Genomic DNA, 22,148 nt, shown 5'->3' on the forward strand with positions numbered 1-22,148 from the left:
TAACCTTTGGCATTTTAATTAGGACGCGTCTTGGGGTGGGCCTCTGCATCCATCTTGTTTGGGACTCTCTGTGCTTCCTGGACGTGCATGTCTACTTCCTTCACCAAATTTGGGACGTTTTCTTTCATTATTTTCTCAAATAGATTTCCAGTGTCTTGCTCTTTCTCCTCTCCCCCGGGCACCCTTGGGACACGACTGTTGGACCTTGTGACGTTGTCCCACAGGCCGCTTACGCTGTCCTCGTTTCTTTGGGTTCTCTTTTCCTCTGCTTGTTCCGATGGGCGGTTTTTTGCTTCCCTGTGTTCCAAATCATTGGTTCGATTCTTGGCTTCATCCGCTCTACTGTTGTCTCCCTGTAAATTGCTCTTTATTTCAATTCGTGTGTTGTTCGTTTCTGACTGGGTCTTTGATGCTGTTGAGGTCCTCACTAAGTTCCTTGAGGATCCTTGTAACCAGTGCTGTGAATTCTGCAGGTGATACATAGCTTATCTTCATTTTGTGTAGCTTAGCTTTCTTTCTGGAGTTGCGTTGTGTCCTTCCACTTGGGCCATGTTTCCTTGTCTCCTCGTTTTGGCAGCCTCCCTGTGTTTGTTTCTGCATGAGGTAGAGCTGCTATGACTCCCTGTCTTGGTCGTGTGGCCTAATGTAGTTGGTGTCCCGTAGGGTCCAGTGGCACAGCCTCCCCTGTCACCCTAGCTGGGTACTCGAGGTACACCCTTTGTGTAGACTGAGTGCACCCTCCTCCTGTAGTTGAGCCTTCGCTGATGTTGGCAGGTCAGTGGGAGGGATTTACCCAGGCCGGTCAGCTGCAAGACCGACTGTGACCACTGCCCACCGCCCACCGCCCTCTGTGGAGGATCAGCTGTGCAGGGTAGGGTGGCGGTGCTCTGACATGATCCTTAGCTGTCCACTGAGTACACTGGCGCTGGGGTTTCCTGGGTGGTGCAGGCCAAGGTCGGCCCCCACCTGTGTTTGCCCGGGGCCACCCCACCTGAGCTGTAAAGCAACCGGAGAGGGCTGCTCCTTGGGCTGGGCTTGGAGATTCGCAGGGGGAGCCAAGTTTTGAACCTGGCCTAGCTGCTGCTGGTGCCGGGCCTGGGGCTGCTGCTTGTTTGAGAGGATTTAGGAAGTTGGGAAGTAGGAGCCAAAACCATTCATATGGAAAAGCAGTTTGGGAGGGCCCATAAGCTGGGTGGGGCAAGTGTCTGGGGATCTCCCAGGTGGGTCAGACGGTGTTGGCCAGGTTGATGGAGCCTCAGATAGGGCCCCAGGCTGCCGACTCTTCGGGGCGAGGGCCCTGAAAGGGGACAACAGCCTCTGCTGGCCGTGATGCCGGACACCTCAGCCTCCCCCACACGCCACGGATGCTCCGCAGCCGCCACCGTCGCCACAGCCCAGGCGGAGTGAGTCTGCGGAGGAGAGTCCGTGTGTGGGCTCTTTCGGGGGAACTGCTCGGCGTTCCAGACTCAGTCCCTGCTGGGTTTTGCAGCCAGAAGTTGTGGGGACTTCTCTTCCTGGCCCTGGAACCCTGGGTTGGGGGGCCTGGTGTCGGGCTGGGACTGTTCACTCCCAAGATGTCCCTCCCAAACTTTTATCCACCACACGTGGGTGTGGGACCAGCCTGTTCCGCGTCTGCGCCCCTCCCGCCAGCCCGGATGGGTGTGGTTTCTCAAATTCCACAGTTGTCAGAGTTCATTCAACTCGATTTCTGTCGGTTCAGAGCAGTGGTGGGTTCTGTACTTTATATTTTTATTTTCATTTTTTATGAAAAGGAGAGGAACTATTTATTCAAAAGTTATGCAGGTTTAGAATAACAGTGGAATTCTGCCATTAAATCCCACACATTTTAGAAACCAAAAAACACCAGTTTTTCTATATTTTAGTTGTAATTTTGCTGTAGTTGTGCAGAGAGGCAAGCCACGTCTACCTATGCTGCCGTCTTGACCGGAATTGAATGCTTTATGGGTTGTTTTTTTTTTTTTTAACATCATATTTTAAAATAATTCTAGATTCACATGCAGTTGTGAATAGTACAGAGTGAATGGATAAAGTGGTCGATCCCTACGCTGGATGATTATTTGAGCATAAAAAGGAAGGGTGCATTTTATGGTATATGAATTGTATCTCAATAAAGCTGCTATAAAAGATCATAATCTTGAGAGTGTATTTAGGCCATTTACATTTAATGGAATTACTGATATGTGAGGACATAAGTTTGCCACTTTATTTTCTATTCCGTTTGTTCTTTTTTTGTTGTTTATTTGTTTCTGGTTTTTATCTGCCTTCCTGTGGGCCACTAGGACAGTTTTCAAAATTTCATTTTGACGTAGCCGTACTTTTTTTTAAGTAACTGCTTTTCTGAGACGTAACTCATTCGCTATTCAGTCCACGCCCACCCCATGCGCCTCAGCAGTTTTAGCGCCTTCGGAGTCGTGCGCCCAACACCCCCTCAGTTTCGCCCCACTTCTCCCCCTCCCCCCCCGCACCCCCCCATCCCTGCTCCAGGGAGTCCCTGGTCTCTTTGGCATCTACAAACGGGCTGTTCGGGACATTTCTTACAAATGGAATCGCGGAACATGTGGCCTTGAACGCCCGGCTTTTTACTTTGCGTGATGTTTTTTTGAGGCTCGTCCATGTCATAGCGCGATTCAGCACCTCTTTTTTAAGTCTGAGTGATGTCGTATGGAGAGACCCCTTTTTGTTTATCCATCCTCCGCTGGTGGACATTGGGTTGTTCCCACTTTTTTTTTCTCTCTTTTTTTTTTTTTTGGCGACTGCGAATAGTGCTGCCCTGAACATTGCACGCGTGAGCTTTTGCGTGGACATGTGTCTGCCCTTGTCCTGGGTGCGCACCTGGGAGTGGAGCTGCTGGGTCACATGGAAGGTCTGTGTTTAACCTTTGGAGGAACCGCCAGACTGTTTTCTAAAAGCGGCTGCTCCCCTTTCTGCCCGCACCTCACCTTCACCAACACCTCCCTTCTGTCGCTTTTATTCTGGGTGGGTGCGAAGTGCCCTTGCGTTGTGGTTTGATTTGCATGTCCCTGTGGGACGTTTGTGCCTCTCCTCTGGGAAAGTGTCTCTTCAGGCGCTTCGCCCCTTTTAAAGCCAGGTTGTTGGTCTGTGTTGCTGACACGGGTTCTGGACACGTGTCTGCGCTCCTTCCCACGCCTCGCCTGCCCCCTTCCGGAGGGGGCCCGAGGGCCTCGCCCTGAATGGCACTCGTCGACCTCCTCCTTTTGTTGCTTGGTCTTTTGTTGTTATAACTGAGAATCCTTCCGAACCCAAGGCCACGAAGATCTGCCCTACGTTTTCTTCCCTGGGTCATGTAGTTTCAGCGCTTACATTGAAGTCTTTCACGGACTTAGTTAAGGTTAGCATCTGGTGTGAGGTCCGGGGCCAGCTTTCCAGCCTTTTGCACGAGGCGTTCGCCAGCACAGCGGCGCATTTTGAAACGAGCGCTCTGGTCCCGCTGGATGGGCTCAGCGCCTGGTTGGAAAATGCATTGACCGCAGGCACCTGGTTGACTTCTTGCTTCCCACCTCTGTGCCCCTGACCCAGGTCTGTCCTCGCCTCAGGCCCGCACTGTCCTGGTTGCGGCAGCTGGCGAGATCGGGAGGGGTGAGCCCCCGCTCCGCTCTTCGTTGAGCGCGTGGGCTGGCCTGGGTCCCTTGTGTTTCTGCAGGAATTGTAGGGCTGGCTTGTCCGTTTCCACAACGATGTCGGCTGGGGTTCTGGTTAGGATCGCACTGAACCCGCAGATAGATTTGGGGGGTATTCCCCTCTTGACCTGTGTGTCTTTCCATTTATTTCGATCTTTAGTTTCTTTCAACAAAGCTTTGTGTTTTCAAAATGTGAGTTTTATACTACTATTGTTTAATGTATTCCTAAATACTTTTAAGGTTTTTTTGATGTCATTATAAATGGAATTGTTTACTAAATTTCATTTTCAGATTGCTCGTTGTAAGCGTATAGAAATACATTTAATTTTTGTATGTTGACATATCTTACAACCGTTTTCAACTTGTTTATTATTCCCTGATGGATTTTTTTGTTGATTATCATCTCTGAATAGAGATAGTTTTACTTTTTCTCCTTTCCAGCTATGTCTTCTATTTCATTTTCTTGCCCCGTTACCTCGCCAACACCTCGGGGCAGGTTCCTCGTCCTTGGCCTTAGCGGGCAGTGCCCGGGCGGGGCGCCGAGCAGGCGGCCAGCTGTGCGTCCCAGCCAGGTGCCCCGGACCAGGTGGAGGGAGCTCTTCCTGTGCCTCCTTTGTTGAGTGTTCTTGTGTTGTTTCTGTGTTACGCATTTTTAGGTGACGGATGTCAGTTAGAGTTATCTGGCAGGATTTAACACAGCATGCTTTTAAAGTGGAAGTCTCACAAAATTAATTTTTTTAAATCCTCACCTGAGGACATGTTTATTGGTTTTGGGGTTGGGGGGGAGAGAAACATCAGTGTGAAAGGGAAACGTTGATTGGTTGCCTCCTACACACTCCCCAACTGGGGATTGAACTCACAACCCTTTGGTGTACAGGGCGACGCGCCAACCCCCTGAACCACCCAGCCGGGACTAACAATTAGTGTTGATGTCAGTTTGTCAGAATTACTCAGTATAGTTGATGGTAGTTTTATATTTTTCCCTGATCGTGCGCACAGTGTAAGAGTGGAGCTGGCTTCCCCGATCGGTGTACAGGATGAAGAGGGGGAGTTTGGATGGCCTCTCTTCCTGAGAAAACCATGCCAATCCTAGAAATAAAACGTGCTGGGTTTATAAATCAGAGCAAGACGTCGGTTGTGTCTTAACCCCGGAGGCCAGAGTTGTCAGCTGTATCCCGACCCCCTTGACCGCAGGAATTTGGGGCACCTTATGGAAATGCCTTTTGAGCCAGCAGTCCCTCTGAATGGGGTTCCCCCTGAAATGCTCATTTAAGTTATTAGAAGTTCCCTTTCTTTGTGTCCTGGGAATTCTGAAAATACTCCGTTTATAAAATCGCTTATTATCTCTTAGCCCCTGAGGACGTAGCTCCTTGAAGGATTCTGGGAGTCATGGAGCCCTTGGGGGCCGGAAAACGCCCCGCCCTCAGTGTGAGGGCGGGCGCAGGTCAGAAACGAGCACGGAGCACCGCTCACCGCCCGTGTCCCCGGGAGGTGCTCCCTTCGCAGGGACCTGAGCTGTGTCCTTGATGAACAGGCAGATGACTCAGCCGGGGGTCGAGATGCCCCTCCCCCACCCCACTCACAAGTCTCGGGGCTCCAGACCCAGCCTGTTGGTCCTGGTTCGCGCCACAGAAAAGGGACGTGGTCCAGCCACAGGTTACACAGGACACAGGTGGACTGACGGACTTGGACAACAACCAGAAACAATGTCAGTCTTGGGGGGGGGGTGGAAATAAACCGTAAATGCAGAAAAGGACAGTCCGTGAAGGCAAGGGCCGTGCCTCTCGGGCTTTAGGGACGGGACGTGGTGGGTGGCGGGGAGCTGTGTCCGCAGGCAAGTTTGTTCGGGCACCTGTCGGGCGCTGTTTGGACCATCATAGCCAGACCCTGTGCGAGTATAAAGCCATCGTGTGTGCGCGCAGACTGAACGCAAGCGGGGGCGGGGGGGCATCACCCTGCGGTCTTTGGGGACGTCCTTTCTACGAGGAGAGGGCTTGGCCTCATTCCTGGACAAGGTGAGCGCATTGGCAGGGCGCTGGACAGGGCCGGGGGAACGGGAGTCGGGTGGTCCTCCGGGCAGTGGCCGGCCCGGCGGTGCCGAGGAGACGTTTGCTTCAGTCCCAAGTGTGCGGTGACTCCCTGTCCACCCTCCATCCGCATCCATGAGCCCACTCCCCGCCCGGCCGCCTGCTCCTTTGGAGCCTGGCAGAGCACCTTGGTCCGGCCCTTTCCTGGTCGGGCAGTGTCAGGGTTGGCGTGGCCTGGGCTCGTCCCTGACCCTCTGGGACACCAGCAGCCTGTCTCGTCCTCCCCCCACCCCCGCTCCCTGCTGTCTCCTTGCTGCCCTGCTGACCTCAGGGTGAGGGAAGGGACCAGCCCGCTCCCTGGGTAGCGGTCACCCTGCCAGAGGGAGCGAGCAGGGGAGGGCTGGGCTCCCGGAGCCCCGAGGGCTGTGACAGGGACGGGGCTCCTGAGGGTCTTCAGGGATTGGAGCCCACCGGCTGGTCTCTGGGGCCTTTCATACGGGAGCACGCTGGCTGTCAGTCCATCCGTCCATCCTCTGTCCTGCCTGCGCCTGGAAGGCGTGGTGAGCACCGTAGGCCTGGGCCTTTCTGCGTTGAGCGGTGAGCCTCTTAGCTCAAACCTGCTGGCCGGTACCCCCTCGTGCCTTGGTTTCTGGTGTCTGTGTCTGCAGCCCCCACCTGTGGGCGCGGAGGGGCAGAGGCACAGCCTCTGGGAGCCGAGAGGGCACCTGCTCCTGGACCCGCCTCCTGGAAAGAACATACCGCCTGCCACGTGTTGTTGGCACCCCAGGCCATAAAGCAGGGTGTGTATCTCTGGTCTTTATTTTTCATATCAGCAATTATCTTTTATGGCCTCTGATCCCCAGTGACAGTAGGACGTCCCCCCCCCCCCCCGCAATGCAGGCGCCTCCACTGCCCAGGCTGTGGGGAGACGCGTCGTGGTGAGGATTCTCACACTGCAGCGCGAGGACGTTTACGTGTAGCTTTTATGCGGCCCCCAGGATTCCTGCTGCATTATCCGTATTCCCTTTAATTTGTGGGATTTCTAGTAAATGGGCTTAAAAATAGGTCTGGGCGCGATGCCAGGCAGATGCGGGCAGCCGGCAGGCATCTCTGCGTCTCTCTAAAGGCAGAGCGGTAACCCCCGTGTCCCTCGGCCCGTGCCTCCTGTGGGTCCCCAAGGGGGCCCCCGCGCCCGCGCCCCAGGGAGTAGCGGTGTGCCGGCTGCGCTCCAGCTCCTGGCCTGGGAGTCGGGCTGGTCCTGGCTGCTCGGGGGCCCCGGGGTCAGTGCTGGGGGCGTTGGGGCCTGGTTGCGGGGATGGGGGGATGGGGGCGGTGCAGCTGTGAGGCTGGTGAGTGGAGGGCGGGGCACTGGCTGTTGGTTGCACCCTGTTGCCCCCGCCCCCGGGCCCACTGGAGGCGCTTTGCCTCAGTGCCCCTCCTGTCCCTGCTGCGGCCAGGCCCACAGGGACCCTGAGATCTGTGTCAGTGCTGCCCTGGGGTCCCCATGGACAGGAGGGCGGAGGCGGTGCCTGCCCTGGATTGACCCGCACACACGCACGCACGCAGCCCAGGAGCCGGCCCCTGTGTGGGGCGGGTGGCTGGGTGTCCCAGGTGGGGAGGGAGCCCCCCCACGGGAGGCAGTGAGGCAGGCTGGCCGGGCCAGGGGGAGGGGGCGGCTGTGTCCCTAAGGTGCTGAGGCTGCCCCCCCGGCCCTGCACTTGTCTCTTACTGAGGGCCTCACGGCATGGCCTGGGACCCTGCTGCCCCGGTTCCGGGCCAGGTGGGCCTCCATCCGCCGCAGCCACCGTGCTGCGCCCGGAGCGGGGCTGGTGTGCTGCGGCCCTGGGGGGGCATCCTCGTGCGCCCCCCCACCCTGTGGCTGATGGAGTGTTTGTGTGTCGGCCTGATTTACATTGGATTTTTAAGCATAATTAGAAATGCAGGGGAGCTTTGTGTCTTACCTCGACTATTTATGGCAGGGTATGCAGATGAGGAGAGCGATGAATATTAACGAGGGCGTGTGTGCGGAGTGGCTGTCAGTAATGAGCTGGGTGACCCAGCGGTCGGCGCCCCACAGCCCGGCCCCTCCGCCTGGCCCTGGGATGCACTGCCGGGACCCGGCTCCCCCAGCTGCTCCCGGACCCGCAGGCCCATCGGAAGGGAGAGGGGCCCTGGGCGGGGGGGTCCAGCTCCCAGCGGCCAGTGGCCGGCGGCTCGGTCCGGGCAGCCCCGGCTGAGACTGCCAGCGCCCCCCCGCCAAGAGCCAGGGGTCGAGGGGGACCCTGCCTCGATGATAAGGGAGGAGGAGGGGGGCTGTCTGCACGCCAAGCCGAGCTGGCTTTTTAAGTTATTAGACTATGCCCCAGGGAGACACTCCTCACGCTTACGTTATTTAAATTACAAATACGGGTGAGGGATTGTCGGCTCTGTTCTAAACACTGCTTCAGCCTTGGGAAACCTTCTGGAACACTTCGGTGGCTAGCGCGCGGACTTGGTGGGTCTAAGGGCTCAAGGCGGGGAGCGTGGTGGAGGCCACAGGGAGGGGGTTGGCCCTGGGTGGGCCCTCAGCCCCTGCTCCTTCCTGGGACAGCCAGCCACCCCACCACGTACGAACCAAAATATGTGAGAGTGGAGGGCGGGGGTCTGGCGCGCCCCTGGCAGGTGATGGCGTTCGGTGGGCGGTGTCCCATCACAAGGAGCCACAGGCTGTGTGTTCCCTCCCCGTCCCCCGGACATGGGCTCAGCCTGGCCCCAAGGGCCCCCAGACTGGACCCCCGTCAGAGCCCATGGCAGAGCCCACATGCTGGGGGACGCGCACTGTCCTGTCTGATGGGGTGCCCACCAGCTCGTGCCCAGCCCCGTGGGTCCGCGGCTGCTGGGTCTGACGGGGCCTGGCTGTTGGTGGCCGGCTGGGGTCGGGGGTGCCGGCGGTCGGCGGGACCCCTGTGCTCAGCGGGTGTTTCTCTGAGGACCAGCCCTGGGGCAGCAGGGGAAGCACCGATAAGCACATTTCTGGATTCGCAGACTCTGGCGAGCTGCCTTCTCTGCTTGGGAAAAAAGCTTCCAGGCAAACATTCGTTAGTGCAGTTAAAACCGGCTTTTAGCTTGAAGCCCGTCCAGGCCGTGGTCTGGGCGGAGGCTACCCAGGTGCCTGGCCAGACGCCAGAGGCCTCTTGCCTCTGCCTCCCAGGCTGGGGCTCGGTGCGCCAGGGCAGGGTCTCAGCGGTGGGGCCCTGCGTTTCTGCCCGGTGGGCCCCCGCCCTCGCCCGGGGGGCTCCAGGACTGTCGGGGTCCGAGGCAGGGGCGAGTCCTGGCCACAGGGGCCCGTCTGGGCCGCAGTTACCCTTGGGTCCTGTGTGTTCTGTCCTGCTCTCACGACGACTGCACCTTGTCTGGGACGCCGGGTGTCGAAGGCAGGAAGCCAGGGAGGATGGTGACGGGTGCAGGTCCCGTCTGAGGCCTCAGCAGGAAGTTGGTCCGCCCTGCCTCGGTTTCCTCACAGGGACCCACCGCTGGCAGGGGGTGGAGTTTGGGAGGCGAGCACAGAGCAGGTGTGGTTGATGGTCGTTGGGGACTGTAGGGAGGGGCTCCTGCCGCCGAGACCCTGCCCTGGAGCCCTGCTTCTGCCTGCACGGGCGCACAGAGCAGGTGGCCCGCCCTCCATTAGCAGCGAGCCCGGCGGGGGCCCTGCTCTGCTCTGCTCTGTGGTGCATTAAAAGTTTAATGCAGACCCGAGGCCCAAACCAGTTGGTGCCTCGCCCGCCCCCAGGGGCCTGGCACGCCCGAAGGGCCCACCTCCACCCGCCCCTCCGCTCTGCCTTGGCGGGCGGGCGGGGCGGGGGGGTGCTCGCGGGTGTCCCTCCTGCCCACTGTTACCGGGAGCCTGTGCTGCGCTTGAAAGGCAAGGCGACTGCTCTGCAGGCCACTGTGCAAAGTGAGGTGTGTCCCCCGCCCCCCAGCCTCCACGCAGCAGCCCGGCCGTGCGCCCGATGCCCATGTACTCTCACGTGTGTGGATGCTGACTCATAGAGTACCTGCCGCCTCCCTGCACACGCTGTCCTGCAGGCGTGCCTGCGGGGGCCTTGCCCCCAACTCAGGAGCTCCTTGGCTTTTGGGAAGTGCCCTTGTAGTCAGACTGGCTCCTGCTGAGGTGGCAGGGCTGGGCCGCCAGTCAGGGGCTGCCCCGGGGGCAGGGTTCCCAGGGGGCCAGGGGAGGTAGGGGGCGGGGGCGGGGGACAGCAGACTCTTTTCCTGGTGCGCCTGGCTCCCACCTTCCCTGCCTTGGGTGTGTTTAATGGCTGTGCGTTCGCCCAGGTCCAGACCTCTTATTAGATTGGTAAAATTAAATCCTGCAAAATCATTTTATTTAATTTAATTTATCTCGCCTCCCTTGCCCGCGCTGGTAGTGATCCCGCAGAAATTAAACACTGCGTTCCTGCGCCCCGCTGCGCCCTGGCCCCTGGAAGCGGCTGAGGATCGGGGTGGGGGGAGCAGCGGGCCGTCTGGCTGGGCTGCTGGGACTACAGCCCCTGCTGATCCCGCGGCCCCACGCGGCTCATGTGCACGTGTGCCGCTCCTGGGGCCGGCGCCCTCTCCCTGTCTGGTAGGGGCTCCGTGGCCCGCGGGGGGCTGGGGCAGCTCTGGCCGACCACCCCAGCGCCTGGGCCCCTGCTGTCCAGAGGGAGGGCCCACCAAGAAGGGACCACCCGGCCACCCACGTTTTCTCATTCCAGGGTCGGGGGGGTCTTGGAGCACAGCTGTGGGCGCTGGACTCCGGCTTTGTGGCATCCGCAGGGGGCTCCCTTCTGAAAGGCCTTCCGAGGGGGCGGTCACGGGGTGCTGCGGCTGTGAGGATGGCCCCTGTGAAGCAAGTTCGAGGCCCCTGACTGGCTCTTACGGGCACGTCAAAGCTCCTCTAGAGGGAAGCGGAATAGGGGGCATGGCTTGGGAAACGGGGGATGGGGAAGCAGAGGCGAAGAGGGACAAGGTGGCCAGGGCAGGGCAAGGCTGGGCCCCACCAGGTAGGGAAAGGCACGGAGGTGCCTCCTGCCTGGCAGGCAGCTGTCCCCGCTGCCCTCGCCCGAGCAGGTCCCGGCCCCCTCTCCTCTCTGGCTTCCGCACAAGGGTCAGCCCTTGGCATGTCCCGCTTTCATGGGCCTGGGCCGCGTAAACCAAGCCTTTATTTCATTCTTTTCTCCTAAAGTTCAGCTTTGTTCCCGCCCCAGCCCAGGCTTCTAAGAAAGCGACCTGAAACCAGCTCGCGTCGGACTCCCACGGGCCGGGCCGCGGGGCGCCAGCCTCGCCTGGACAGGTGGCCTGAGGACACGGCAGCTTCAGCGCCAGTCGTCCTCGATCCCCAGGGACCGAGGCGGCCTCGTCACCTTCCAGGGGAATAATGGTCCCTTCTCTGGGCGAGTGGTCTGTCCCCAGCCCCGGGGCGCGGGCCCCTCGGCCGAGGCCGGTGTGTGTGTGTTGGGGGGGGACAGAGACACCTGCCTGGATCCTCGCCCTCCCGTCCAGGTCACAGCAGGTAACGGCTCCCTGGGCGGAGTGCGTGCCCGCCCCAGCCGAGGGCTGTACTAATGGCGCCTCCCTGGACCCCACGGTGTCCGCCCAAGGCTTCACCTGACCCCCAGCTGACAGATGAGCATCCTGGGTACCATGTCATTTGCTTCAGGCCACACGATGTGGATGTGACGGGGCTGGGACCGGGCCTGGCATAGGGGGGTGTGCCCAGTGGGACCAGGCCTGCTGCTGGGAGGAGCAGGAGCCAGGGCTTCGCGCTGCGTTTAGGACCCCACTGTTTGGCCTGCCGAGCCCCGACCCCTCAGGGAGCTGGTGCAGGGCGCACCTTTGCTGACCTCTGCACCCCCCTGCCCCGCTGGCTGCCCCTCCCCCATCAGGACACAAGACTCCCTCTCTGGCTCAGGTGACCCCACTCCACTTTCCGGGAGGCTCCCGGTGGTGAGTGCTGTGGGTCTGGAAGGGACTGTTCTGGGGCAGCACCCCCCCCTTCCGGTCACTCTCCCCAGCCGCACCAAGCGTTAGGCTACCCGCTCGCCAGGCCTGGGCAGGCAGCCCCGCTTGCTGAGCTCACGCGCGCACCTGGTGAGCCCCCTGGGGGGTGCCCGTGAAGCAGGGGCCTGGCACCGTGGAGGGCTCCTGTGGGAGCGGGCAGCTGTCCCCTGCCCCCACCCCCCACCCCCGTGAGTCCTGCCCCCAGGCTAGGGTTGTCCCCACTCCCCGCTCCCTGTCACAGGTCTGTCGTCCCTTGCTGTCCCTCTGTTTCCCAGAGTGGCCCTCTCTGTGGCTTGGTGGGCATGTGGGACCCCCGACCCCTACTCTGAGGTCCCAGGGAAGGGGCCACCAGGCTGCCTTGTCAACACAGGCCTTGTGTGAGTGACAGCGGCCGACGGGAGGACCAGACGCTGGGAGCGGTGTGCGCAGGGTGTGACCTGAGTGTGCAGTGCACGGGGCCCTTGCTCAGGCCGCGCCGGACTCGCGCTGCTTCCGGCGCCCGGCACAGGTGGGGAGGGCCGCGGCTTGGGCTCCGCTCACGGGACGGCCTGCGGGCAGGAGCCCCCTGGGGCCTGGAGCCCGGCTGGTGCGGAGGAGGTGGCCGCGGCCTGCCAGGGGCTTGAGCCTCGCTTCCCTCCCTGGTGCAGCCCCTGACGCTCAGCAGCTGAGTGGGGACCATTAACTGCCAAGGTCCCGGTCACAGCCTTTGTTTTGTGTGACCTGCCAGTTGTCAGGAGCCCGTGTAGGAGACACAAAGCTGTCCCCCCTCCCCCAGGAGCCCCTACTGGCCGCTGCCCCTGGCAGTTCCCCTCACCTGGATCCCTCCCCCTACTCAGCTGCTCTGTATCTGAGCCTGCAGCCTGTGTGGATGGGGAGGCGCCAGGGGCGGAGGGGTGCTGTTTCCTGCCCCCCTGTCCTGTCCCCGCGCCTCCGGCGCCGCACGGCTAACACTCGGGCCACGACGGGCACCAGACCTCGGCCACGTCCAGTCTCGACCTTGTCCCTTCCTGCAGGCAGCGTGTGCTCTTCCTGAGGTCACAGTTGGTAGCAGGTGGAGAAACTGAGGCTGGGCAGGCCTGTGGTTGTCTCAGGGCCCCCGCCGTCCAGTGGTGGCAGCTTGAGCCTAGAAGGAGGTGCCCCTCTCTCTTCCCAGGAACGGCTGGGGGTGGGGGCTGGACCCCATGGGCCTCCAGGGCAGCCCAGGCCACTTTGTTCCCCGGGTGGGGGTGGGGTCTTTGCTGCCATCTCTGCTGGGGCAGACCCTTTAGGGGCTGGGCAGCTCCTTTGGGGACCCGTCGTGGACGCACAAAGTTGCTCTTCTTTAAACTCCGACCCGGCGGGGGATGAGGGGACAGGGTGTCCACCTTGGGCGAGCGCACTGTGGAGTTGCTGGGCCTGCTGCTCTGGGACCCCAAGGAGACGCAGGGAGGGGGGCCCTGGGGCCCTGCGGGGCGCCAGCCTTGGCATCCCTGTCCGTTCTGGACCCTTCCTCTGCCCCGGCTCTCTGGCTCTCCAGTGCCTGCCCCATTCTCTCATCTTCCCCTTCTCCCCCCCCCACCGCCCCCCGGCCCCCTCCCTTGCCCAGCCTCCGCCCTGTCTGCACCCCCCCCCCAACCCCCGGCCCCCTGGCCGCCCGGCGGCTCTGCCGGCCCTGCAGACTGTGTGGAATAGTTTAAATGCTTTGACACCCGGGCTGTGCTGGATGGCAGGGCGGCAGTTTACTGGGCAATTCATATGCAAAACTGCACTATAAATTTCCAGGCTGTCTCGGTCGCCGCGGCACCACGAAGCATTTCTCCACGTACAGTACAGTATTTCTGCCATCTTTGTTTGCATTGCAGTGAGTCATCAAAAGTCTGTCTTGTACCAACACCCGGAGCCGCGCATTCCTCTGGCACCAGCGCTCCACTGTTTTTAAAGCCGGGGCTGGGAGCTGGCATTTACTTCGGCTCCCAAATCAAAGGCAGCTATTCATTCCCGGGAGCTGCCTGGATGTCCGTCTGCATCCGGCCTCTTCATTTAGATGCTGTGCGCTGCCCGGGAGGAACGGGCTGGGTGCAGCTGAGCCGCGGCCGCCCAGCCCAGCGCCGAGACTCTCTGCCCCCTCCCCCTCCCCTCCCGCTTCTCCTCCTCCTCCTCCTCTCCGGGCTCCTCTCCCCCTCCCCGCCCCAAGGGCTCCCGCTCCGTTTGCTGCATTCCCGGAGCAGCTGGCGGCAGCGGGCGGCCGGCAAGCGGGCAAGCCTGCCCCTGCCAGGCTGAGCGGGCAGTGCGGGGCCACCGGCGGCCACGGCCAAAGGTAGGTCTCCCCCGCCGGCCGGTGCCACCCCGCCCCGGCTGGCAACTTCTCCGCAGCAGGGGCACTGCGGGCCCTCCCCCAGCGGTGCCCACCTGCCTAACTCCAGCTCCGTCCCGGTGCTCCGCCCTCGCTCTGCCCCCCTCCGCCGCCGCCGCGCGCCTCTGCGGCCCGGCACTTTCCTCCTGCGGGACAGAGCGGCCCTTTGTGCGGCTCTGGCTGCGCAGAGTTGAGCCGGCACCCTCTCCGGCCCGGCCGGCCGGGCCCCCTCCTCGGAATCAGGCAGGGGATCAACAGTGCCGGAGCCCTGTCCCCAGCCCTGGGGTGCCGGCAGCATCCCCAGCCCTGGCGGGTCCCTGCCCCCAGTCTCCCCATGACCCCTGTAGTCACCTGAGCTTGGAAGGAGCCAGTGGGGATTGGCCCGGGATGGAAGCTGGGGGGTGGGGGGGCTGCGACAGCTTCCCAGCCGGTCCTGCAGCCCGGCCCCTAACCACAGCAGCTGGGGGGGCCCCTGTGGCCCTGGAGGTCCCCCCTGCAGGACGGGGACGGGCCGAGGTGGTGGAGCCTGAGCCCCAGAGTTCCCCAGCTCACTCACTCCCCGGGCACCCACCCCCCACGCCTGACCCTGCGCTGCTGCTCTGAGGAAAAACAAACTAGAAACCCAGAGCCTCGAAAAGACCCCCTGCAGCGTCCCGGGGCGGGGCTGTGCCCCTCGTTTGGGTTTTGGCCCCTCCCTGGGGAAAGGTGGTGAGGGGCTTCTTCGCTGCCAACTTTTTCTGGGGAAAAGAGTTGCGTGAGCCAGCCGGTGCCTGCCCCCGCCCCTCCCAGCCGCCGCGGGTTGGTGGCCCTGGTCCCTTCCTCCTGTCCCCACTGTGGTGCAGGCCTCTCTTCTGTCTTCTGCTCAGATGGGTGTCTCTGGCCGGCTTGGGGGGGGGGGGCGATCTCTCCCCTGGGAGGGTGCCCTGGGGGCCTGTGCTGGGTGCACAGGCAGCCCTGGGCTTTGCGTGTCCTGTGCAGCTCCGAGCGTTGGCTCGGCCAGGGTCCCCTGTGAGCGAGGTCGCCCTGAGACCTGGGGACAGCTCTGGCTGGAGGGTCTGGGGGAAGCTGGCGGGGGGCGCGCTGGGGTAGAGCCTGTTTCAGGGGGGTGCGGGGGTCTGGCCCTTCTGGCTGGGTGCCGGGCGTCCCGGAAGCTGACCGCCGCACCCTCTGCGCTCTCTCCCCCCAGATGCGCCCGCTTGGGCCGCTCCCGCGCTGAGAGTCCGAGGCGCCCGCGAGCCTGCCCGCCATGTCTCAGATGCTGCACATTGAGATCCCCAACTTCGGGAACACCGTGCTCGGCTGCCTCAACGAGCAGCGCCTGCTGGGCCTCTACTGCGATGTGTCCATCGTGGTCAAGGGCCAGGCCTTCAAGGCCCACCGGGCCGTGCTGGCTGCCAGCAGCCTCTACTTCCGCGACCTGTTCAGCGGCAACAGCAAGAGCGCCTTCGAGCTGCCCGGCACCGTGCCGCCCGCCTGCTTCCAGCAGATCCTATCCTTCTGCTACACGGGCAGGCTGACCATGGCGGCCAGCGAGCAGCTCGTGGTCATGTACACGGCCGGCTTCCTGCAGATCCAGCACATCGTGGAGCGCGGCACTGACCTCCTGTTCAAGGTGAGCTCGCCCCACTGCGACTCGCAGACGGCCGTGATGGAGGACGCCAGCTCCGAGCCCCAGAGCCCCTGCACTCAGCTGCAGCCGGCTGCGCCCGGGCCCCCCTACGTCATGTCCCCCTCTGTGCCCATCCCGCTGCTGACCCGCGTGAAGCACGAAGCCACGGAGCCGCTGCCCGCCACCGGCCCGGGCCTGGCGCCCAAGCGCCCGCTGGAGTCCGGGTCCCGGGACGGCGCTGCGGTGGCGGCGGGCGCCGCGGTGGCGGCCGGCGCGGCCCCTCTCAAGCTGCCCCGGGTCTCCTACTACGGGGTGCCCAGCCTGGCCACCCTCATCCCCAGCATCCAGCAGGTGCCCTACTCCCAGGGCGAGCGGACCAGCCCGGGGGCCAGCAGCCTGCCCACTACCGACAGCCCCACCTCCTACCACAACGAGGAGGACGACGAGGACGAGGCCTATGACACGATGGCAGAGGAGCAGTACGGCCAGATGTATGTCAAGGCCACGGGCAGCTACGCAGGTAATGTGTGGCGGCCGGGCCCTGTGTGGGCGCCGAGGCGCTCCTGGCCCCTTCCCGGTGGCACTCACAGCCGCGCCGGGGCTTCAGGCCGGCGGGGTCTGAGACACCTTGGGGAGACCACGCTGCTGGAGGTGTGCGGGGGCGGGGGGGGGCTCCCCCCAGCCTGGACCACAGGAGCCGGCGGGCACTGAGGCCCAAGGTGGGACCGGTCGCGGGTCAGTCCTGCGGGGCCTCTGCTGAAGACTTCACCCTTGATCCTGGGCGACACGGGAGGCCGGGGAAAGCGTTTAGCTGAGTGGAACCCACTGGAAGCGAGTGGAGCAGGGAGGGGTGGGCTCTGTCTCCCGTTGGACGGATGAAGGGACTGAGGGCCCCAGGGGACGAGGGTCTGCCAGAGGCTCGAACCAGTCGCTCGCCTGCTCAAGGCCTCGGTGCCCCTGTCTGTGAGCGGCCTGGTGCCACGAGCGCCCTGGCCGCCCCTTGGGCCTCGGCTCCTTCCGCCCACCCAGGAAGGCCAGAGGTTCCCCTGTGCCCGTCGTGTGTGCCGCCACCTCCCTGGGCCGAGCACCGAGGCGGGCGGGGCGCCCTCGCTTGGGACCTGCAAACCCGAGGTGCCCTCCTCAGAGACGCCTGGTGTCACAGAGTGCGTCACAGCCCCTGGGGACGGCTCAGGGTCTGCTGGGGAGAGGGTCCCGTCGTTGGGGCCACAGATCAGGTGTCCCCCTGCCTTCTGTGTTCCCCGAAAACTGGCTGCGTGCCTGGGCCTGCTGCCTGCCCTGGTTTGCATGCAGGGCCCGTGTCCAGGGGACTGGATCCGGACACGTGTGCCAGCGGGAAGTGACGTCCCAGAGCTGGGGCCCTGAGGGGCAGCTGGGGACGCTCTGCTCCCCCGTCCCCTGCTGTGTGTGCGTTCCCCGATGGGGCAGCCGCTGCCGCCGCCCCTCTTCTGCCCTCACCTGTTCCTCGCCCTCCCGACGGGGGCTCCTGCATAAGTCCTGGGGGGCAGAGGCCAAGGGAGCCAGGCCCTGGGGACAGCTGGGTCCCCAGAAGCTTCCAGGGACTGGAAGGCTGGGTCTCAGCCTCTGGTCTGGCCAGCCTGGGTCCCTGGCAGGGGCTCTGGGGGATGGTTTTACCCCCGAAGTTGTTACTTGACTCACGTGCATGTTGCCGTACGTGCACGAACCTCACGGGGCCCAGCACGCTGTCCGCCGCTCGCCTCCCACCTCGACCAGACTGGGCCCTTCCTTCCAGTGGCAGGAGAGGGAGGCTCTGGTGTGTTTGGTGCCAGGAAACCTGCAGCAGTGCCCTGGCTGTGCCGGGGGAGTGTGCGGCTCAGGGTCTGTGAGGGATCAGGCAGCCGCCATGGCTCCCCTTCCCGGGGAAGGCAAGCCACACAGGCCCAGGGCAGGGCCCCCTCCCCACCCCCGCCACCGCCCGCCAAGTCCCTGAGGAACTCCCTGTCCTCCTGCTGCCCGGGGGGCGGGGCTCTATGGGGAGGTTAGGGCACAATCTGGCGAGGGCCCAGGGCGGGGGATGGCTCACAGGCGGCCCACGGAGGTGCACGCCTCCCCGGGTCCTCCCTGCCCAGCACCCCTCCCGCCAGCATGGTCCTGGGCCGTGGCGTGTTGGGGAGCGTGAGAGGCGCCGGGTGTGGGGAGGGCTGGGAGCTGGTGCACCTGCCCCTCCAGCGGGATGGGCTTGGAGCCCTCTCTTGACCTGGACGGTGGTGGCCCACCTGTGTCTTTGGGGTTCCTGAGGCGCCAGTGGGACGGTGGCCACAGGAAGGCCAGGGTAGGGGCTGGGAGGCCGAGCTGCCCCATGGCCTGGGGGTGCCCTCTTGCCAGCACCCCTCCCCGCCCCCCACCCCTCACTCAGGCGAGGGTGTGAGGCCGGGGGTGAGAGCTTGGCCCAAGGCCACGTGCCTGCAGGGGCTCACCCAGGTCTTGGGGGACAGGAGGGAGTCCCCGCCTCCCTGGGATGTTGGAGGGAGGGTGGGGGGGCGGGGAGACCAGGGGGCGGGGCTGGTCCTGCCTCCAGCTGGCCCAGGACGCTGTGGCCTGGGCTTCCTCCTCGGTGAGCCCATAAGTGGGGCAGAGAGGGGGTGTGTAATTTCTTGGTTAAAATCTAGGTTATTGGCAGTGACGTTGCTGGCATCACTGGGCGCCAGGCATGCTGGGAATAGGGGGAGGGGCCGTGGGGGCGAGCGGGCCGCGAGGGGCCTGTCCCCAAAGGCTGGCTGCCCCTCGGGTGCCAGCCCCGCATCCCCGGCTCCTGCTGCACCGTGGCCTGGCCGGGTCCAAGACGCCCTCACGCCCCGCTCTGGCAGCCAGGCCGCCTGCCGCCCTGAGCCTGGGGCCCCCGACAAGGACTGGGCAGGATTCTCTTTGGGCTGGTGGAATCTAGAACGCTCTAGGGATACTCAGGAGTCCCGTCTCCGTTCTAGCCTCAGTTTCCCTCCCTGACAAGAGACACGCTGGCCTGAGCGACCTTCAGGGGTTTTCGACCGGCACCCGCTGCAGGAGGCGTGGGCCCCGTGACCCCGTCGGCACCTGCCGCCTCGTGGGGAACAGCTAGCAGTGTCTCTGCGCCCAGCCTGCTGTTCTGGAAGTCAGGGGATTCAGTGTTCCAGACAGAGCGGGGCCTCTGACCTCCGGCGGCCCCGGGCCGTTTCCCGCCTGAGCGTCTCCTCCGCCCCGCCCGTCCACCCGCCATGCCCCGTGTCCTCGCCAAGCGGTGCAGACACCACAGCAAGGTGTCCAGGCCCCTGTTGAAGGACAGTGGGTCGTTTCTAAGTTGTTGACGTTGGGAGGGTGCCACCAGGAAGGCCCTGACTGTCGACGGGGACTCCCCGCTCCATCCCACAGCGCCCCCTCCTCTGCGGGGCGTGGCTCGGGGCCTGGCCCCCTGCAGGGCTCAGGGCAGCCGGCTCTGCAGCTCCTGGGGGCTTGAGAGCTGGTGGGTGTGTGCAGGTCAAGGCGGCGGGCGGGGGGGAGCCCTGGGGGGCAGTGTTGCTTTTGGGGTGGGTGGGCCCAGAGGGCAGGCACCCGGGGTGGGTAAGGGGTCTGCCCCTGTGGTCTGCGTGCTCCCTGGACATGTTTGCACCCACAGACTGTGAGCTGCGGTGGCCGAGGCCGGTGTGGCTCCTGTCCGCACACTGGGGGACCCTGCACAAGTATTCGACCGTGGCTGGGTGGCCACCGTCACCTGAGCTGCCCCTTGGTCCCTCGGTGAGCTGACAGGCGCCGTGGGACTGGTGTGGCTGCAGCCTGGGTCCCTCTGCTGTTCGTGCCGGGAGGGTCCCCTTCCAGAGTCTGGCCTTATCTTTCCCCTGGGCCAGCGTCCCCTCCTGCCTGGACTGCAGGCGGGGTCCCTCCTGGCTGCGCTGGGGCAGATGTTTGATGGGAAGGCAGATGGCACCCCCCCCCCCCCGAAAGTCTTGAGACAGCGCACACCTCCCTCTTTAGACACGAGCACTGGCTGCCACATTAACCCTTTCCCGCGGGGACCACCGGGGGCGCTGCGTGGTTCGCCAGCATGCCCCTGGCGGCCCGTGAGCGGGTGTCCCCGTGTGGTCTTGCTCCCCCTCGGGGGACTCAGGCATCCATCTCTGCGCGCCAGGTCCAGCTCCCTGGGACAGGCCTGGGAATTTGGGTGGTGCTGAACCCCTGGGAACGTTCGGCCTCGGCCCAGCATTCCCTGTGTCCTGGCACGGGACACACAGCGAGAGCACAGTTGTCCCTGGCCCGACCCCCAGGCCACCTCCAAGGTCAGCGCCGCTGCTGTGCCGTGTGGTGGGTTCAGCCAGGCCTCCAGGGCAGGGCCCGGTCTGCAGCTGGGTTCCCCCGCGCAGGTCCGCCTGCCTGCTCGGCCAAGGGGTTACCTGTCCGAGGCCACACCACCCACAGCTCAGAGCTCAAGGGCGGTCACTGGGGGTCCCATAGAGAAGGGATCAGGAGGTTTTGTTCGCGAATCACCCCACCGCGCCACCCTGCCTCCTGGCCTGGGCCAGCCTGTCGTACTGGTGGGGCCTGGGAGGGAGCAGGGGAGTCTTTGTCCCTGACTTGGCTACTCAAGGGAGGGGCAGGGTAGGGCCAGGGATGGGGACGTAACTTCCCTTTTAAAATAACACCCCAGCAGCACCTGTGGGTGAAGAAGGTGCCAGTCCTGGTGCGTCCGCCCCACCCAGCACCCAGGAGGCTGCCCCAGGCTGCCCTGAGGGCCAGCAGGGGTCCCCCCCACGCCCCTGGGCCCCCAGTCCTCAGCTTCTGCTGACGTCACGCACGTGCCAGCAGAGCTTCTGGGCAGTGTCACGTTGCATCCTCAAAGGCCTGAACGCCCTGACGGTATGTAAACCCAGCTCTGGGGGCACAGCTGTGCTCCTGAACGAGGTGGGTGTACACAGACCCCAGGGGGCCTGGGGCGAGGCGCCGCTGGCTCGGGCAGAGGGGGACCGTTCCCCAGCCCGCCCCCGGGGCTCACACCCCCACCCAGCCCCCTTCCCACCCTGGCGCTAGCTGGGGCTGCTCTCCTCACGCCACTCTGCGCCGCCCAGCTGTTGTGGAACGTGCCGTGTGCCGCGTCTGGCTTCTCTCGTCAGCAGGGTGCGTCTGGGACGCAGTGCCGCACGCAGCGGTCCTGCCTTTCCTCTCCCTGTGGTTTCTGGACGTGTTTGTGCGCGGAGTCAGGTGTGCCAATTCTAGGCGTGCCAGTGACGTGTTTGGTAGTTGTCACCACCAGTCCATCAAGACACAGGACGCTTTACTCTCCGAAAAAGTTTCCCGGGTCTTCCCCCCCCCGACCCCCTGCTTTCTGCCGCTGTAATTTCGTCTTTTCTGGAATCTCTGTAGGTGGGATCATGCAGAACAGCCTTGTTTTTTACTTTTTTCCGTGGCTGTGTCTTGCGGTCCATCCGTGCAGCTCGGAGCATGGTCCTTGCTGCTCTGGGTTGCTCAGTCCTGTGGACATGCCACCAGTGGCGGATGGGCAGGCGGCTTCAGGTGGGGGCTCTTGTCACTGTCCCCCACGTGCCCCCCAGTGCGGGGCTGCTGTGAGCCCCCGTATGCAGGTGGTGTGGTCCCCTGAGAGGTACACGTTTAACTCCTGGCTACCACACGGGACACTCGTTTCCTTTCCTCCATTAATCATGAAAGAGGTTTGCGTTGTATTAAGTGTCTTTTGTTGTCTATGCCAACGATGATGTGGGCTTTCCCCTTAATTTTACAGAGGTGATGAATGGTGTCGGTGCATGTGCAGCGGCCGAACCGCCCTTGCATTCCTGCGACACACCCCGCCTGGTCACTGTGTTGTCGTTGCTTTGAGTGGCTGGATTCAGTTTATTGTTAACGTTTCCTTACAGAGTTTTGCATCTGTGTCCAGGAAGGTCGACTGTCGTTTCTTAGACTCCCTCTGTCTGGTTTTGGTATCAGGACCGGGCTGGCCTTCACTTCTGAGGACTTGGTGTCAGTTGGACGTTCACTTGTTCTTGTGTGTTCAATGGAATTGATCGCCAGGGAGGGCGCCGGGGCCCACGGTTCTGTTAGTCGCGGGACGTTTTTAATGACAAGCTGCACTACTGCAGATAGCGGAGCGATGTGGAGCGCTCTCCCATTTTGCTCCAGCCATGTGATTTGTGTCTCTCTTGGAATTGATCCATTTTCGATCTACTTCGGTAGTAATGCAGCTGTCCTAGCTTCCACGTACCCAGTGTTTCGTGGCCTCGGCCGTTTCCGCCTCTTCCCTTAAGCTGCCTGTGGCTTCAGCGCATTTTGCATGGAAGCCTGTGGCAGAGAGTTCCGCTTTATTATCCAGCCTGACGGTCTGTTTTTTTAATTTGTGCTCCTTAGTCCATTTACTCCTGACACAATTTTTTATCGAGTGAGGGTCAGATCTGCGATCTCACTGTTGGCTTGGCACTTGCCTTTGTTTTCTCTTTCCCAGCGCTCCTTGGATTGACGTCTTTCTAGGGTTCTCCGGCCCCGCGGTA

General features: G+C 63.0%; 1 protein-coding gene across 4 annotated transcripts in view; it reads left to right on the forward strand.

The window, feature by feature from the left end:
• The window catches only part of NACC2 (NACC family member 2), a 60,467-nt gene that overhangs the window by 18,478 nt on the left and 19,841 nt on the right, over positions 1-22,148 (forward strand). For 2 of the 4 annotated variants that reach the window (XM_054584811.1, XM_054584810.1), the window contains exon 2: positions 15,223-16,165. In XM_054584811.1, coding sequence (XP_054440786.1) covers positions 15,283-16,165 — 883 coding nt within the window. In that variant the 5' untranslated portion in view covers positions 15,223-15,282. Of the gene's footprint in view, positions 1-13,921; positions 14,001-15,222; positions 16,166-22,148 lie in introns of those variants that run through there. The other 2 variants (XM_054584813.1, XM_054584812.1) reach the window with 2 other exon arrangements.

This window comes from Pteronotus mesoamericanus, unplaced genomic scaffold, assembly GCF_021234165.1.
Source record: "Pteronotus mesoamericanus isolate MK-2021 breed Mesoamerican mustached bat unplaced genomic scaffold, CSHL_Meso_final contig_78, whole genome shotgun sequence".
Taxonomy (NCBI): Eukaryota; Metazoa; Chordata; class Mammalia; order Chiroptera; family Mormoopidae; genus Pteronotus; species Pteronotus mesoamericanus.